The sequence below is a fragment of the Bos taurus genome, chromosome 18, assembly GCF_002263795.3.
Source record: "Bos taurus isolate L1 Dominette 01449 registration number 42190680 breed Hereford chromosome 18, ARS-UCD2.0, whole genome shotgun sequence".
Classification (NCBI taxonomy): Eukaryota; Metazoa; Chordata; class Mammalia; order Artiodactyla; family Bovidae; genus Bos; species Bos taurus.
In genome coordinates this window covers 5500008-5519043 of record NC_037345.1, presented here as the reverse complement: position 1 = coordinate 5519043, position 19036 = coordinate 5500008, and the positions used below count along the sequence as shown (strand labels likewise).

The 19036-nt window shown below is 45.9% G+C and overlaps 1 protein-coding gene across 8 annotated transcripts in view; it reads right to left on the bottom strand.

The window, feature by feature from the left end:
* Positions 1-19036, bottom strand: part of WWOX (WW domain containing oxidoreductase) — a 930720-nt gene that overhangs the window by 652176 nt on the left and 259508 nt on the right. For all 8 annotated transcript variants that reach the window (XR_009491178.1, XR_003030202.2, XR_009491177.1 and 5 more), the window contains 2 exon segments: positions 18187-18372; positions 12240-12504 (listed from right to left, as the gene is read on the bottom strand). Coding sequence is in view for 5 of the 8 variants with exons in the window: in XM_059876988.1 (XP_059732971.1) it covers positions 12240-12504; positions 18187-18372 (451 nt within the window). In the remaining 3 variants the exon portion in view is untranslated.

The following is a 19036-nucleotide window of genomic DNA, read 5'->3' as shown; positions in this document are numbered from 1 at the left end:
ATACATCGCCATCAGGAACTCCTCCTGTCTTTACAAACAGTCTTCAATTACCTGAATACATAATGTTTTTCATGAAGGTGTATGTTGATATAAATAGCTTACTGGAAAACAACAGTGGGCAGAGGGGAAAGAGAACAGTCAAGAAACAAAAAGAAAAAGACCAAAAAAGGGATAAACACGTATTTATTAAGCCCTTGGAGAACTGTGATTAGATATACACATACACACAGAAACATATTCGTGTCTGACTGAAAGTTTACCATCTGGGTAGCTGGCATGATGCTGGATAACAATAAATAATTAGTACTGTGTAAATCATATGGGGAAATAAGGTGAGGAAAAGAAAAAAAAACGTGAAAGCTTTCCAAAGTTCTGAACCTAGGATGCTTTATTTTTTTAAACCTAGGATGCTTTTTTTAAACTCTTTTTCAAGGGGTATTGCAAAATCTCTTGAGTATTGACAATACAGACACATTTCCAAAAGTATAGACCAAGACAGAGTTGCTTTTGGTCTGGTGTAATTAAGAGATTCGGTGGAATATGCCTCTGCTTCAAAATAAATCACTTCATTAATTCCTATATGACCTGCTCCCAAGAAAGGATTTAAGGTGACTTAAGGAAAGAATAAACACAGAAGAAGGTGGACAAAATGTATCAGAATCACTAAAGACCAAAGGAGGTTGACATGCTACCAACAGCATTCATATGATTTGACAAAGCACAAAACTGGACTAGGCGCTCTGACAGTACATGATGATAATCGCATTATCAAGAGGAGGGTACTAAGGTAGCTCATGGGTCTTGCTTGGAGTCAGCCTTAAAGACTATTTCTCATGAACAGGGGATTGGCATGTTTTAGGGCCAAACGATAGACAAGATCTTTCACAATACTTCCTGTGTGTTCTTAGAAATCAGTCAATTTCAGGAAAATTCACAGTAACTGGAAGGATATAAAGAAAACCAGCACATGCCCAAGGGTTGAGATGGCCTTAATCCTCTGACAATCTAAAGATCTGGGAAACTGGTTCCTCTTTTATAAAGAGAAAAAGAACCCAAGGCCCAGAGGGTAGTGTGACTTGCCCATGATAAGAGGAGGAAAGGCTGGGATGCAGAGCCTGATTTCTGCAACTTGGACCCCCACGCATGGCCTTTCTGCTACGTGGCGATGAATTCTTCTTTCACAAAACAGGCTGACATGCTCTTCTCAGCTCTACCCACCCCTCTGTTGGGAGGGGACCGTGGGAACGGAATGGATAGGTGAGCTCTGGCCAATGGGAGCTGTGGCCATGGCTGCTTTCGGCTGCCCTGGTCCTCGAAGCCTATAGAACACACACTTCTTTCCAGAAAACTCACAGTGAAATCTCCCACCCTGCACCCAATATGGGCCAAATCTGCACATCACAGCCCAACACGGAGGCATGTCAATGGTCAGGTAGATTCAGCAAAGATTAGCTAAATTCTTAATTTGTTTTTGATTTTGGCTATGCGTTCAAATATGAAGCCGGCAGAGATGAAGTGACACTGGAATATGTGATGCATGAATTTGTGTTTAAGGGGAAAGCAAATCACAGAGAAGAGACTATTCCAGGTTCAGGATGAAGGAAGCTGGTATGTTCCCTCACTTTTCACCCACAAGAAGTATGCCAACTCATGTCTAATGGTTATAACAGAGGGAATAAAAACAGAAGAAATCTGTATTTCTTTCATCACTGGGTATCCTCCAGATTCTACTTCTTTTGAAATAAGTTGCATTTTTCTTTTCCTTTGAAACATCTTCATAACACCTTCTTTACAGGGAACGGGCCCAGGGTGAATGCCTAGGTCTCGGCCACTCTAACTACATTACCCGACCTTTGATGGTTACAGTCGACAGAGAGACAGATGGCGCATAGCACACACCCACGCCAGCGGGAGGAGTCATGTTCTGAGAAGGAAAAACAGACCGACGGCATTCACCTGCCTCAGAATATTAAAATATCCCCCCCAAATTCTAAAGTTCCCAGATTTTACAGCTTTTTTTTTTTCTTTTTCTTTTAAAGAGTGAGAATACTAAGAAAACAGTACAAAGCTCTCAGTAGTTGATATACAGTATTTTTTTTGGATCAGGCAAATAGACTTTTTATAACTTTTCTGTGAAACGAGAGCCTCTGTGGCTCAGGTTACTTGGACACCCGCTCTGTTTATTCTTCCCTTTTCTGAGCAGTCAGGGGAGATTTCTCTCAGTACTTCAAATAAATAAGATATCCAGCTGAACAAACACCACACACTCCTGCCGATTACTTTGGCTTTGGAAAGAATATTTCACTTTCTTTTTTTCAAAAAATGTAAATTATTAAAGAGACCCCCATCCTATGAAACTCAAAGATAACATGTTTCAAGTGCTGCAGATTCTATACAAGGTGGTAGACGGTGAAGCCCAGCTGGGGGAAAAGGGCATGATCTTCCACAAGGGAAATTCAAATATTACTAAATAAGATACTTCACATCGTATACCTCTTAACAGGAGTGGTTTTGGAACATGAGAACCAAATTTCAGGGTGCACAATCTCTTATTTCTCCCATACAGCAACACGGAAGTTGTTTTTCTTTCTTAGATTCCTACCTAAAATAGACCCTAAAACTACAACAACAACAACAACAAATCTGAAGACTTATGCATGGTCTAGAATAAGAATTATATTCTATGTGGGCTTTGAATGATCAGTGAGCCTCATCAACCATTATGGCTTAAAAAAAAAAAAAGTCTAGGATCTCTGGACAATTTTTGAAAGTTAAATCAAAACTCAGAAATACGTGTATTTTTTTAGAAAGAAAATTTGGGCCACTGATGAACATGGCCCCCTCTGCTCAATCAGCATGAAAACAAATACTTGACTTTAAGAAACACAATCCATATGTTTCTTTATTCTTTTCATAGGCTTTCTTACTAAAAGACTAAATCATATCTCTCTCATTATGAGACAAAAGTGCAAAATAATAAACACTCACACACACACATACACACACACACATTTTGTTTTCGTATAGGTGCATCTGGTACCCCTCAGCCCAGAGAGAGGAAAGACAAGAATGCAGAAAGAATGCAACAAGAGCAAGGCAAAGACACGCACATCAATAACGAATGCTACGGCTTAGGGCCAAGAACGAGCAAGGCCTAAGTCTGCCACCAGAATGCTTACCAAAAGGCGTGTGCGCGCGTGCATGCACACACACTCTCACACACACACACACACGCACGCGCGCGTGTGCACAAACTCACACAGAAAGACTGAATAAACCCTAATTTGTGAAGTACGAGATGGCCCTGAGGCTTCCTGCTTCCCCTATTCACACCACTGTGAGATCCTCTCGAGTGTGGCTCAGACCCACTGACCTGCTTCCACCATACAGAATGGGCCAAAGTTATGAGCTGTCCCTTCTGGGGTTTGGTCACACAGGGCTGTGCCTCCAAGAGGCCTCCAGTTAAGAGACAGAGGGGAAGCAAAGTCTTCAGTCACCCAGGCCATTAGGATCTGAACCCCGGCAATAAGCACGCGAGCTTGAAGTGCACCATTCCCTGGCTGAGCCTTGAAACAGCAACAGCCAGGCTGACGTTTGGACTGCAACCTGAAAGCTGACCGTAAGCAGAGGGGCCGGGTTCCAGACCCAGAGGTGCTGGGAGAGACGTCGAGGGAGCGGCACCCTTCTAAAAGAACACGGGACAAAACAGGTGCTCCCAGGAAACAACTCCCACTCTGGCGAGTCTGCGTGTCACGGATGGTGCCCCCTGGGTTCCTGACTCAGTTACTGTGACGCAGGCAGAGTCACTGAAAGAACCTGGGATCTGAAAGATGCCCAGAAGAGCTCTGGGGCTGAAAGAGTACCTCTGGAATCTTCACAGGCCAGTCATGCCCCAGGGGAAGCCCAGCATTTTCAACAACGTGAACAATGCCCACAGCAGTACCAAAAGGGCCAACCCTGAAGTCAAACGCACTTAACTGAAAGCACTTCTTTCTGTTCCACAGTCCTGTCCTGCCTACAGCTTTTGGCATTTAACTGTCCATCCTTTCATAAAATTAGGGCGATAGTCTACAGTGGTAGATTTGTCTTTCATCCAGAGTTTTCAGCACAAAGCATATGAACCAGCATGGGTCTCCTTTTTGAAAAAAATTTCCATTCAAACTACACGGTAAAATCCACAAGTCCTGGGACATGATATCTCAGTTTAGTGACTCATTTTACAGAGAAGGAAACCGAGGCCCACCGAGAGTGAGTGGCTTGTTCTGAGAGCAGACGTCTGAGGACAGCAAGCTCCACAGTGACCTTCAGTGGGACGAGACACAGAAACTAAGCCCTCGAGGGTGGCGCCTGCCGTCCAGCAGGTCCTCGGGGCACATGAGAACATGTGTCCCACCGTCATTCAAGGCACACACTTCTCTCAGTGTAGTCAGGAGGGCAGAGTTTATGGGTTTCAGCTTCTGAATGGTTCGGAACCCCAGGTTCAAAGTTCTCCCTATTGCTGCTGGGAAAACAGTACCTTCCGCCTCACAAGGAAAAACCAACATGTCCGGTGGTTTATACGAAAATCAGTGTTCACAGAATAAACATTTCAGAAACAGCATCACAGGGCAACACAAACTCCTGGCGTCTGTTTAATCATGCTGGCCTCCGATAGCGAAACTGCGCAGAGGCCAAAAATCACTGGAAAGAAGTATGAAATTGGAGAAAAGGAAACTGGAGGGGGAGGATCAAAGAAGGCACCACTAACTTAAAAGTAATAAAAGAGCTAGGAAGGGAGTTAAAAAGAGGCAGTGCATTACCCAAGTGCCGGCGGGGACACACAAGCAAAGGAAACGAGGAAGATAAAACTGGGGGAATTTCAAATCCTGGTTAAATGTTCATTAAATAATTTGTCACACGTATTAAGGCCAGATAGTCATTTTTTCCCCCTCTCGGGTGCTCATTCGGGAACAAAGGCCTGACCAGACTTAAAACACTGCATCACGAGGCAGAGAAAACACAGTGGTGACGTGCCGCAGCCTCATAGAGCCAGGCGTGCCTTCCTGCTCTTTGTTTCCAACAGGAAAGGGCAGCTCTTTCCTCAAAGCGAGGGGCGCCCTTAGCTTCAGTGGGCCGCCAGGAGGGCTGACATTGAGCAACTCAGGGCTGTACTGTACGTGGTACTTGTATGCCTAACGTTCAAAGGGAAAATCAGAACTTCTGGGATGGACTCGGGGCCATGGTTAGGAGCATGAGCATCTTTGAGCAATGGGAAGTAAAGCAACCTTTCCCTTGTCTGAAAAAATAATGGCGAAGATGATGATAACATTTACTGCATATCTAATGCATCATGCTCTGAATGCTATATCCTACCATCTTTCACCCTTGACACAAGTCGATAACAGCATCACCAGCGAGTGTTTACTGAACAGCTGGCGCGTCCCTGCCCTTGCTCAATTCTCAACACAACGCAGGAGGCAGGCGGGCCACCCTGGTTTTGTGCAGAGACGTTAACCAGGGGATGAAATGTGCCCAGGAGTTAGCAAGTGGGGAGCGCTGGGGTGGGAGTCCAGAACTGCCTGCCTCCAAAGCCCCTCCTCTCCCTCCCACGCCTTATGCATTTCCCCTCCACGCCCGCACCTCTGGGTGGCCCCTCACTTACCGCCGGGAGTTCAGAGCTGAGTGGCTGGGTTCTAGTCCTGTGGACTGGCTGTGTGACTCTGGGTGGAGAGAGAGGGTGTCCCAAGTCTCAGCTGTTTATCTACACATTCTGAACTGCAATTCCCTGCCCGCCTCAGAGAGACTCACAATAAGGAAGGAATTCATGACTGTGATTCATTAAGCGCCTAATCATTTTCTGTTTATTTACAAATATTTACTGAGCATGCGCCTTCCAGACCAAGGACACCGTAGTACGGAGGCAACAGCGGCACTTTTAAGACAGACGTTAAACACGAGACTGTGGGATTATTTCTCTAAATTGCATCTGTGTTCAACATTACGAAGGTGAGATCCCCGGCTCCTTCGTTGACTCGGCTGGCATGTGTCGATGGGCGTGTTATCACACACCAGACACTAACACGTGAGGAGCGGTGGCTCTTATAAAAGCACGTCACGGGGGACCCTGACCGAACGCGGATCTAAGGCTTCCGTGAGCTGTGATGCTCGGATCGAGTTCCGAAGGATGGCTACAAAGTAACCAGGCATGGAGGGGAGGCACATTAGAGGGCAGCATGCTTCAGCCCTGGAGAAGGAAGGAGGCCGGGCTGGAAGCGCCTGCAGGTAAGGCTGGGTAAATGTGAGGGACCAGATTGGGCCGGGTTCCTACCATTTAATTCTCACTTACTTCCACAACGACTCTATAGATGGCACTCCCGTTAGACAGATGAGGCAACGTTATGTGCACAGGAGAGTCTGCTCAGAAGCCATCATCCTACCCTTTTTCCTTGCCATCAGATCTTGCCTTTCACCCTAGAAACACAAAATGCCAAAAGCCACTCACTCTCCCAGCCTCCTTGCACCCAGGGTCTGGACAGGTAGCTCAATCCTGGCCAACAGGAGCTGAGAAGTCTGTGAGGGAAGACAGTTCTGAGATAGAATGTTCTCCTCCTTGATAAAGGAAGAAAGCATGCGAAGAGGGATCTCATTCCTCCCACCCTGACTTCACAGGTGAAGTTGCGAAGGTTGGTGCTGCTGCAGCCATCATTCCTCAGGAGGGAAAAATCAGGACAATCACAGAGAACCTGCCTAAATATTAGCCAAAGAACACCCTGGCTGCCTAGGGACTTCAACAAACAAACAAACAAAAACCTCTGTTATTCCAACAACTTTTACTTGGATGTTGACTCACAGCCCAAAACATCTAAAAAATGTTTGGCAAAAAATGAGCCTGAGAGAGGGTGAATCACTTCAAAATTATACAACTAAAAAAGGGGGGGGGGAATGTGAATTCTGAACATATGCCTGCTGATTCTAAATCCCATGCTCTTTTTCATTTGATCATATCCTCTAGACTTTGAATTGGGCAAACACTGTAAACCTTAAAGCTCCAAACAGAATTGGGAGATGATTAATGAAACCAATGCTAATGATACCCCTGAAAAATAAGAAGAATGTCTGAGGCTCTGGGGACGTGGCTTCAGCAAGGGGAAGAACCCACCACGGGGGGAGAAGGGGTGGTTACAGAGAAGCCGAAGTGTGGCCCAACCACAGAGGGGTCCTAGGAGTCTGGTTTTCTAACATATCTACCCTGGCAAGAGCAAGGCAGCCAGAGGATTCAGCCCTCACTCAGGAGTCTCAAAATATCTAGATTAGTGAAGAATGTGCTGAAATTCCCACTTTGAAAACCATGTTTCCTCCTCTCAGCGAAGAAAAAGGCTTTTCTATTCCAATGTACCTGCAGAGATTCAGACAGGGACTTTTGTCCTTGATCAGATCCAGAGCATGGTCAACAAGAGGTATTTAAAGGGGAGGAGTGGGGGAGGGGTAGTATTTTTCTAAAATACTAATTTAAAGAACAAATCAACATCTATTATCTCCTTCATTATGTTTTAAATTGTACAGCTATAAATCACCCTGCTGCGGGTTATTCAAGGGCAGAATTACCAGGCTTGGCTTTCCCGAAGGTTAGAAGAACAACATCGTGTGCTTTTGCTAGTTATAATTTATAACTGTGCAGCAGGAACAGTATCATGAGCCCATCCATTAGCGGGGTGGCTGTGCATCTGGTAAACTCAGCACAAGGACTGAGTGCGGCCCCAGGAAATGTAACCCAATCGTTTCAGAAGTTCCACAAACTCAAGTTGCTTTTTTTTTTTTTAATGTAAAACGATTTGAAAATGCGGTCCCCCTAAAACATCTGCTAAGCTCTTGCTACCCTAACACATGATACTCTTTCTACCATTGCCTGCCAACGCAAATATGTGGCTGCACAAAACACTCTAAGGGGCACGTGACGGGGGCTCAGCTTCAAATTTACATCCTGATGGCCAAAGGCTGGCGGGGACCTAGGAATCTGAGCTGAGATGTGGTTGGCCAGGACAGCAAGTTTCTGTGGGGGAGAGGGGGGGAGGGGGTGCGCTTCACGAAGGTGCTTTCAGATGTGTTAAAAAGGAAACAACCGCAGGGCTGGGCCATGTGGCAGGGCTGGCGGTGTATTTCACAAAGAAAACGAACCTGGACAAGCAGCTGGCCAACGGTCTGCCGGCTGATATTCCAACTTCTTGAACAAGCTGGGTAAGTCCCCTGTGCTTTTTCAGTGTTTCTAACGTAAAAGTGCCGTAAGCAGTGAGTGAAGGCATTCACGCTGATGCATTTAGGCTTCATGGTGTCTGGCCTTACTGGTCAAGCTGCTTCCTACTTGGGTGCATGGCAACAACTGAAAAATACTAGCCAAAACTACTTTTGAGAACCTCTTATATCACTAGATAAAACAACACACCTGGTTTTGTGAATTAAACCCCAGAAAGTAATATGTACATATAAATGCATTATATACACATACATATAATATATATAAATGCATCCATATGCAACACACAATTTTAGAGTCCATATGAAAATGTGATTTTAGGGGTATTTAAATAAAAAGCAAGATGGGCAGGACAATAAGCAGGTAACACAGATGGATGGATGTGACTTTAAACCAGAAAGCTTCTGTCAACTCGAGTTTCCTTCAAGATGTTGATCAAGCAGCTAAAGAACCCTGTTATCTTTTTTAAAACAATATTCTAGAAAATCCTAGTCTCATTTTTATCTATTATTTTAACTGTAACATAAGTTGGAGGGAGGAGAGAAAAATGCTTGTCTCCCCAGAAACCCCCATATACCAGTCGTGACCTCTGGACCCCAGAGGAAGACGTGTCAGAGACAGGCTCCACCAGTAGGGGTCGCTGTGTCAAGAATTAATCCTTAAGAGTTTCTCATTAGTGATTATTATACTGCAGGCGGCCAAAATGGAAATATTAATTAATTTCAAAGTGATAATGCATTTACAGCAACAATTAGAAATGTATAACTGTAAAAGGGCAACATTTAAAAGACAGATTACATTTAATAAAGTTGCACAAGAACATCCAATTGTAAAATTACTAATCTGCAACAATATTCCTTAAAGAGGCACTTAAAATAGCCTGACTCCATGAAGGGTGACCTAATTACTGTAACTAAAGTCACTGTAGTCACAGCAAGTCACAGCAAATAAAAAAGAGACGTTGATATTAGAATACTGCTGTTTAATACTTGAGGGAGCCGGCGACGGCGGAGAAGAAAGGCGGGCCTTCCCAGCACGAGGCTGTGCTGTGTTTGTTTCCTCGGCCTTGGACACTGGAGTGTACACTCCAGCAACTCTGAGGTGCGAAGGAAAAGGCGCGATGGCAGAGCGCACAGAACACGAGCCCCTGGGTGACTGGGACCCTGCACCTGTGCTCAGGCTCTCCATGAGCATTTCAGATCCAACTTTTGCATGGGGTGGGAATGTGGATGTAACGACATGGTTTAGGTCCAAAAGCAGGTCTGCATTAAAATGGCAGACAAAAAAATTAAAATGTTTTCACCCAGAAAACAATGTCTTAGCGTCACAGAAGCAGTGCTGAGCCCCGTACAGAAGGATAAGACCCCAGGCTGACTCTTCCAGTGAGTCCAGTCTGTCCTACCAGCAAAATAGTAGATCGCTGGTCTCCCTGGGGCAGAGACCTCTCCCACATACAGAGTCCTACACGTTCATGGAAGAGAAGTGACTGGCTGTGAGCTTCACAGGGAGCCCATTCCACCTCTTTATGAATCTCAGTCATGTGGGACTCTGATGTCTAAGAAACCCCACCAAATACCTAGATACATCCAATACTGTCAATCCTCACACCAACCTGTGTTGCCATTTTGGTTGAGAGGTAACAAGCTCAGGAAGGCCAAACGTCTGGCCCGAGTTCTCCCAATGCCAAGGGAGAGAGCTGGGCTTGAGCATCAGGATCACGAGCAAGAGAGCTGGTTGCTCTGCTCGCCCAGGCAGCAGCCCTCTCACACTCAGCACCGCGAGGAAGCCCTGTCAAGCCCTTTTCCTAGCACAGGCTAAGGGCTTACCTCCCTTTCACAGAGCACTCCACCACTGCCGAAACAACTTAGAATTCAGTGCGGTTTTTTTTTTTGGTTATGTCACCAATTTTCTCCAAGCCTTCTCAAGGGTTATCTGCTCATTTTCCCAAATGCCCCGTTCACCCAGAGCCACAGAGACCAGTTCTTGTTTGATTTGGTGCCCCAGGCTGCTCCAGGCATTTTCCTGACTGGAGGACCAGGGACCAGGGCTGGGAGGAGGCCAAGGTGTGCGTACACTGGATGGGGAAGGGGGGAAGGAGCCCCGCGTGCTGGGCGTCGGGCATCACTGGACCAGCTCCCAGTACGGTGAGTGGGGGCCTTCTCCTAATACCCTGTGCCACCCGCCTGTGTGGTAACACTTCTGCCTAGGCTTCCAACTCCACACTCGGCTTTTCCACTTGGTTTGTGTCCTGACCAGAGTTACCACCAAACACTATTAGTTGTTAATACCACCCAATTCTCTGTGATCACAACATGGCTACCTGCCCGGCACTTTCAGAAACCCTCCCGACACATCCAAGGAGCCGACAATACAGCCCGACTTAGCTAAACATGTGTTTACATGCTGTGTTCATGTGAAGTACTAGATCCCCTAACCCAAGAAACAGAAAACCACTCACCCCACTTTTTACTTTCCCAGAGCCAGCCTTCCTCCTCCTCCCCTTTGCACCATCCAGGGTTTTTAAGCCCTGGGATCTCATCACAGAATAAGAATCGTTGTCACTGTCCATCAAGGAGCCCTCAGTGAGTGGAGTCCACATCCAGCAGTGTACAGATGGTTACACCACCCTCCATGATGGTCTGAGTCATCACAGACCCACAGCGGGCTCTTTCCCATCATATTCCTCTGACTAGAGCAATCCGGAAGAAGAAAGAAGCAAGACTCTGGTTTCACAGAAAGGAGTTCTTTCGCTTCCACCAATATTCAAATAAATACAAGTGAGAAAATTCAAGACCCAGAAATTACAAATTATACTTGATGATTGGTCCACTGGTCATGAAGGTGCAGGGCCAGTGGAAAGTGAGAAAGGACGCTCCTCTCTCCTCTCCCACTTCCTAAACGTGAACAACTCATCCACAGGCCAGACCAGTATTCTTAAGACAATGAGCCAAAATCATGGCCAAAGATGCCCTTGCAGAAAACCTACTCTCATGCAATCACAGAAAATCAGGCAATAGGGGATCATCAGAAGCCTGTGACACACACTCCCCTTGAACTTGGAGAACTGCTCTCCAGAGCTCCTCTCACTTCTTTGGTTAAGTATTCAACTCCTGGATTATATCTATTCACTTTGCATAAGAAACACCTACGTGATTCAAATTTTTAAAACGCGCTTACTTTCTTCCTATGCACATCAAAAGATTTTCCTTGTTGTTGTAGATTTTCCGTGCTGTGTTGTCATCCACAAACATGAAGTTTAAGTAGGTGGGAAATTTTAGAGGCCTGTATTTTAGAAAAGTACCATACCAAAAATATTGTGTACAATGCACACTCTTCACTCAAATGACTTCCTACTCAATGCTTTCATGAAAGAAGTGTTCAGAGACAGCTGTGAGAGGGCCATCCAAAACAGGAAAACTTCACACTTACCTTGTGAAGTCCAAGTCGAAACAAGGTAGTCTGAAGCACCCAAAAGGACTTACCTTTGGTGAAGTACAGAATAAAATGTGCCTCCAGCTGACACAGGATGCTCCAGCAGAGGTTTACACCCATTAAAGGAAGCATTTAGAGCAAAAATACAGACTCTCAATGGAAACGGAGGAGCCACATTTGCTGAGAATGCAAAAGTCACAAACCCATGCTATTTACCTACTAACACAAAACAGTTTGGAAGGACTGTGCTTATTGGGGAAAAAAACAAAAAGATCACATCAAATGTAAACAAACCATCTCCATCAGCCATATATATTAACGCAATAGCAAAAACGCACATCTTCTCTCTGGGCCTTGGAGACATCTCTAGAGAAACAGATGCGAACTCAAGTCAGCTGAAATGTGCTCAAGCGCCCCTCCTCATCCCTCTAAAAGGCCTGATGACGTGATGCTCAAGACCAGACTCATCCTCCTGAGAGGTGAGAGGCCAAGGAAGCGAGTGTGCCTGGGTTTCTCTAGTACCCTTTCCGGAGAGGCGCACTAGAGGTGTGCGTGGCAGCTGCGGCTGCTGACTCACCATGGACTTGGTGAAGGGTCTCGCCAAGGTGAAGAGCAGCGTGTACACCCACCAGCCACGGTGAAGGGCGGAGTACATCATGTTCCCGGGGTGCACCGCATTCGACGTGACCCCGCGGGGGGACAGGCGGCGGTGGAGCTCGTTGGAGAACAGGATGTTGCACAGTTTGGACCGGTTGTAGGCCAGCATGGCCCAGTAGTCGTTTTTCGATGGAGAAAGGCGGCTAAAGTCTAGTTTTCCCGAGGAATCGTTAATATCTGTGAATCTAAAAAAAAAAGAAAATGTGATATGAATCCGTCAGCCCCTGACTTCTGATATAGCTTTGAGTTTTTATTAGAAATCTGAGAAAACCATGCAGAGATGACTAAAATCTCAATTGGGTGAACATGGAAACAAAGTCTTAAAGAGAGACGATGGTGATTCCACAATAGAAACCAACCAGGTCCAAACACACACTTAATAAAGGGCCAGACTCATAAACGGAGTGGTCTTCACTGGACCCCCATCCACTACCCCTGCTTCTAACATCTATTTTTTCAAAACCTTCAACAGGAAGTTCAAGGATAATTCAATTAAACGGGAAAACATGTTAAATAAAGGGCTGCTGCTTTTGGAAGCAGAAAGATACTGCATTCCTAACCCTTGACAGGGTTTTCGTGGGTTATTTTAGCCCGTGTTTGTGTCCTGTATGCTTTCTTTGGAGCATCCAAGTAAATATAGATGAGCCTTGCTGCCTCCAAGACTCTCATCCAGATTAAAAATTAATGATTATAAAGGGGTTATAACCTTGGTGAGGCGCCATCAGTGGTCTCATACGTTTAAAAGATAAATGTAAACAAAGCCAAAATGAGTGCTGGCAAGGTCTAATGTTTTCGAGTATACCCATGGCATGGATACACACAAATCAAAGTAAGTAGCTGACGTTTTATAATTGGGTCTGACGGAGTCGTTAAACACCAGCTGTTTGTTTCTTTCCTTCCTTTCTTCTTTTTTTAATGACGACAAAGTAGTGACTTCCCTAACAACCAAAAGAAGAAAGAAAGAAAGAAAGAAAAAAAAAAAACAAAAAAACGATCATAACAGAAGGAATTCGGTCTCATATTCTTTAAGGAACCCTCAGAGTTTGCTGAATTAACTCCGGGCATTTTCCCCAAATGAGGGCACTGGGAACAAATGCTGAGGAAAAAGAAAGCAAAAGGTGAAGTGGAAATGACAGAACCATCTGGTAGTTCCTTAATATGAGCGAGCCGTTCATGTGGAGCTAGGACCAAGAAATCCATGTCTTAATGGAAATTAAGTACCCCTTCTCCGGGACTCAGTCAGTGACATCCCGTTTCTGGTATTAAATGACTTCGCCAAGACGAAGTCATCAGCGTGGACAGTGAGGCCCTGAAATGGATCATTGGCTGGCTGTTTCCAGGCCCCCAGACCACGGGAAGAGCCCAGACTGCCGAGCTTAACCGTTTGGAGCAGTGGGACTTAGCGGGAAATTTGGAAACTTATGGGGCCTTTTTCTGGTTGTCATAACAATTGCCAGTGGGGCGCTGGGGACAGCGGATGTCCCGCCGGGCAAGGGGAGCCTTGTCAAGGAAGACAGCCCCTCCGGACGTGCATGTGGATGAAAGCCTGTGAGTAATTATCTGAGACTAGACTCGAACTGTGCTCTGCACAGATGCACCGCTCTAACAGCTACTGAACTTCCAAGAGTAGAGCGCCACAGCTACGTAAGTGAGGAAGGGGTGTGCTTTGGGATTCTGGGGCGGGGAGGGGGGAGGTGGGGCTTGACCCGAGGCTGGTGGCACTGGAAGCCAAAGGCCACACACCTGCCAACAGTCAGCAGGTATGAAGATCCTGGTGGAGGGTCACGCACTCCAATGACTTTCCGTCCCTGGAGTCCTGCCAACGGGCTGACACGTTGGAACACATGCTATATTAGCTTCACAGTCATTTTGCCCCTACATTACAGGTAGGTAAGTCCACTGAGTTACAACATACGTATGCAGGGAAGTTATATTATTTCTGAATTTTATTTCAACACAGTGATAAGGTGTTACAGAACAGCTGTCACACACACACACACACATAAGGACTGCTGAGTCAAGGATACAATGGTCAAAGGTACTGGCCACTTCCCGGAAGTTCCACATGCTCTGGGAAGGAAAGAACATTGAGGCTTTAGACAACATCTAACAGGTACAGGGTGAATATAGTGTGCTCCGCTAACTCTCTGCTGTGTTCTCATCGCCCTTCTTGACACCTTTGCTTAGCCCAATCCAGCTCAGGTGTCACTTCTTCCAGGAGGCCCTCCCTGGCTAACTCTTCCTTGGCTTGCTATCACAACGATTTCTTGGGTGGCTGTGAGGGACAGGCTGAAAAGCCACGCAGAGCAGATGGAAATGAAGCGTCCATTTTCCAGGACCCGGTCCATCGTACTCCTACTGTTCAAGGACCTGCCACCCCTGCAACATGACCAGCAAGGCAAGCCAAGCCACCCTGGCACTTTGTGCCTCTCTTCTGACCATACAGACCAATCCTCACCTGCTTCCAGGCCTAGACTGTGAATTCCCGAGAGAGGGACCGTGAGCTCCTTGAATGTTGCCTATGGCATAGAGTGGGGATTAAATACAGTACTAAAAAATTGAACCCATAGTCACGGGTTCATAATTCTAAATTAAGAGCCAAGTTCTTATCACAAAAAGCTTTGTTCGAGCTTTGTGTGGAAGGCAAGTTTTGCCACTGGGTTCAGATGCTTTATGTTTTTCATGAATATTTGCAGGCAGCACTTTCTCATGTTGAGAGTGACTTCCTCGCTTTGGCTTTTTAAGGCTAATGCAGACTTGGGAACACTGGGTTAGATTCAACCCCTAAGAGGAGGTAGGTGTGCCTTCCTAATCCCCAACCTAGAAAGGAGGCCAAAACAAAACAGAACCCACCATGATGAGAAGTTAGGTCGAACCAGGTTGAAGGGAAGTTTCGAGATGGAGAAGCAGCTATTAACACTAGGTCCTCCCTCTGCTTGCCATCAGCAGAGCCCAGGTTCCTGCCCCGCTGATCCCCTGAGCAGTGCACTCATTTCTAAGGCCTGATTAGCTTGTATTGACAGTCCTCCAGGGAGTGGGGGAGGGTGGGCAAGCTTTCTGATTCCTCTGAGCTGGGCCCTGCTTCCTGAAAAATGACCACGTTCACCTCTCAGCTCAAGAGGCAGCAAAACAAGTCTGCAAAGGCGGCCTACCCTGTTTTCCAGCTGAAACATCTACAAAGCCAAACAATAAAGTCTTAATAGAGTTCTCCTCCTCCCAGGACACTGACATGTTAACACTTGCTCTCTGGACAGTAACATCTGCTGTTGGAGAAGACCTCTATCTAGTATTTCTCTAAATACTTCTCCTTTATTTTATTTTTTTTAAACAGAGGATTTTTAAATAACCCAAGTAACATAATTAGGCTGGATTCTATGGAGACAAAAGCTAGTGTGTTCAAAGAATAGGACTGAATTTGCATCCGAGGCTGTGTGTGTGTGTGTGTGTGTGTGTGCTGTGTGTGTGGCATCCTGGCACTCCACACAGCTGCAGCCCTTCAGCCAGCTCTCCACTCTTTTCATTCTATTTTAATTGGTATCTGGAAAATTTTTCACGGCAAGGAAGTTCTCATTTTCATAGGGTGGATTTGAGGTATGCAGAAACTCGACTCACTTGTTCTGATTCCAGATAAGTAACTAAAATACAGGGACGACTCAGGGAAGCTAATAAATATTTTGCCTTGGGGCAGTCTGGTATAACATTTTCTGCAAACATCGGACTTTATTTTTCCCCTAACAGGGGTCTTGACTCCAACGAAGAGATTCCGCTAAGGTTTATGGAGGTAATTAGACACCAGCCCTTCCGTTTTATGACACGGTTTTAGGGCTCTGGGTCCTTGAGCGGTGAGTGGGCACTCTCCCAGGCCTGTGTACCCAGTGTTCGCACTGGCTCTGGGGTGTGGCACGTGGGCAACAAACAGACGAGCTTGGGAGGATTAACATTTTGTATAAACACCCTTTAATATGGGCACAAGGTTGTCGGAAAGCAGAAAGCCAGCGCCCAGCACCAGACAGGAGCGGGCCTGATAACACGCACTTCAGGAAACTAAAATGGAGTGAACTCAAGAGGCCAAAGCCCCGCCTCCGACCCATCTATTCAATGAAATTAAGATTCGGATCTCCAAGGTAAGCATGAATTACACTGCAGTTAAGGGGAGAACAAAGACACCACATGAAATAACCATGTCAGATCCAGACTTAGAAGGGAAGCAGGCAGCTGACAATTCCATAGACTCACCCATTAAATACCAGCTCATTTAAACCCATCCCGGGGTGCCCTCCACATCTGGCTAAAGACGGGGACTAGCAGGTTCATCCCCGCGCCTACCCCCACGGGGGCCTCCCCCTCATGCCTGAGCAGGGCCACTCCACTTCCAGGAACCTGGTCTGATTTGCAAAGATAAGGATGTCCAGATTTCGTTACCACCTCATTATGAGACGCTCCGTGTCTTTTAACACAGGGGAGGATTATTACCGGCATTTTCCTTTCATTTCGGCCGTCATAAATTTCAAACGGTAAAAGTAAATCTATCTGCAGCGTGTCACTTCGACCATAAGCCCCTGTGTTTGGGAGTGATAAACGGTTCAGGCTAACCCTTGGCTGGTCTCTCTCTTCCAAGTCCCAGGGGTTACATTTTATGGAAGCATGATTAAAAAAAATAAGCTTCATTCTGGGTCACTAAAACATCTCAGGACTTAAGTCGGAGAAGAGGAAGGGGGGAAAAAACAGGCCCTGGCACGTTCTTTTTCTCCAGCTACTTTGCTAGGAGTGAAAGCCCCCATCCACACCAGGAAAATCTCCATAATGTGTATTAAACTCTAGCCTCACCCGGCAGTTCCCTCATCCTCTCCCGGTACTTCTCTCGGTTGTTTATCCAACTCTAGAAACAAATACGCTGAAAACACGAGGAAATTTTCAAATGCCTTCCTAGTCGACTGAATATTCTCCTAATGGTAATAGAAAAGAATCGCCATCTGATGTTTTAATTGAAATTTTAACCAAAAGAGGCATGGCCAGATTTCTAATATGTTCTAACTACAGTCCTTTCCTTTCTACAATTACACAGCTAATGCCTGCATTGAATTCCCTAATTTCTCATTATAAAACAATTGGATTTCATCTCGCAGTCTTTAATTGCACTGTTTCTACTGCTAGAATAACTCACATTCTTCTTGGTGAGGTGGTGAGGCTGGAGAATGACAAATCAATAAAGGTCAGGCATTCAGATTTAATCAATTATTATTCCATCTCGAAGCAAAATCAATGAGGGCCTGAAGTATAGTTATAAAAACCATCTACCGTGCTATCTACACTACCCCTAAACAATCGCCCATCATCACAAAAAATTAATAAAACCTTGATAAGTTCAGGAGCCAGGTTGAGTACACACTTTTTGGAGAAGCACTGACGAAAATTATCTTCAAAAACAGAGGGCTTCCCTAGTGGCTCAGTGGTTTAGAATCCACCTGCCAATGCAGGAGACAGGGGTTGGATCCCTGATCTGGGAAGATCCCACGTGCCTTGGGGCAACTAAGCCCGTGCATCACAACTTTTGAGTATATGCCCTAGAGCCTGGGAGTCGCAACGACTGAAGCCCGCACGAGGCACCTACTGAAGCCTGCGTGCTTTGGAGTCCATGAGCAAGAGAAGCCACTGCAGTGAGAAGCCTGGGCACAGCAACTAAAAAGGAGGTCCCCACTCGCCACAACCAGAGAAAAGCCCGCGCAGCAACAAACACCCAGCACAGCCAAAAATAAATAAAATTATATATTTTTTAAAAACTCAAAAGAAACCCACCAAGAGCCTGGGGCGGGGACCGTTAGCTGGAAGGAAGAGGGCCGTGAAGAGAATGCCCCATTCTGACCCACCTATGGGACTCCGAGGAGACCACGACGACCCGGGCAGGCGCGGAGCGGCACAGGACGTCCTGCAGGAGCTGGACGAGGTAAAAGTGGCCCAGGTGGTTCACCTGGAAGGTGGTCTCCAGGCCGTCCTTTGTGAGGGTCCAGGGGAGCCCAAACACAGCTGCGTTGCACACAAGCACGTGAAGAGACCTGAAAAATAAAACCTCCCAGTGTTACGCAGACACAAACACTCTGAACCAAGGAGATCCATGCTCCCCGCCCCCTGGGAATAACCATTCTTCACTATCTTGCAGATCACAGGCAGCTGGAAATGGGACACCTTGGAATGTCACATCTGAGACAGTTCTGCTGGGGAAGGGCTTCAACTCTCAGTGGGTGACTGTGCTCAGCCGCTGGGGACCACGGGGTTCTCGCAGGTGAGACTTCCATTGCCAAAACTGAGACCACACTGGGCAAACTGGGAGGAGCTGGTCACCGTGCTTGGAATACAGGTTCTACCATCTATCTGAATCTGTGCTTCCTTTACCTACTAAATGAGCAGACTTACTTATATTTAAATTATCTTGTACAAAGCTGGTAAGACTGCATATTCCCATGCCATGGATATTAAGTTGAAAATACTTAAATCATGTATTAATATTTTCATTATATCATGAAAACTAGAAATATCTACATTACTTCACCCAGTAATCCTATTTCCAAGCAATGGGATACATTGGAGTGGCGGGGTTAGGGGCGCTCAAAGGATAGCAACTCATACCTCTAAAGGAAAATACTTTATCATTGATAATGTTTAGAATTTCCATTGAATGATGACAATATAAAGCAAAGTAATGCTTAGTAATTTTATTAG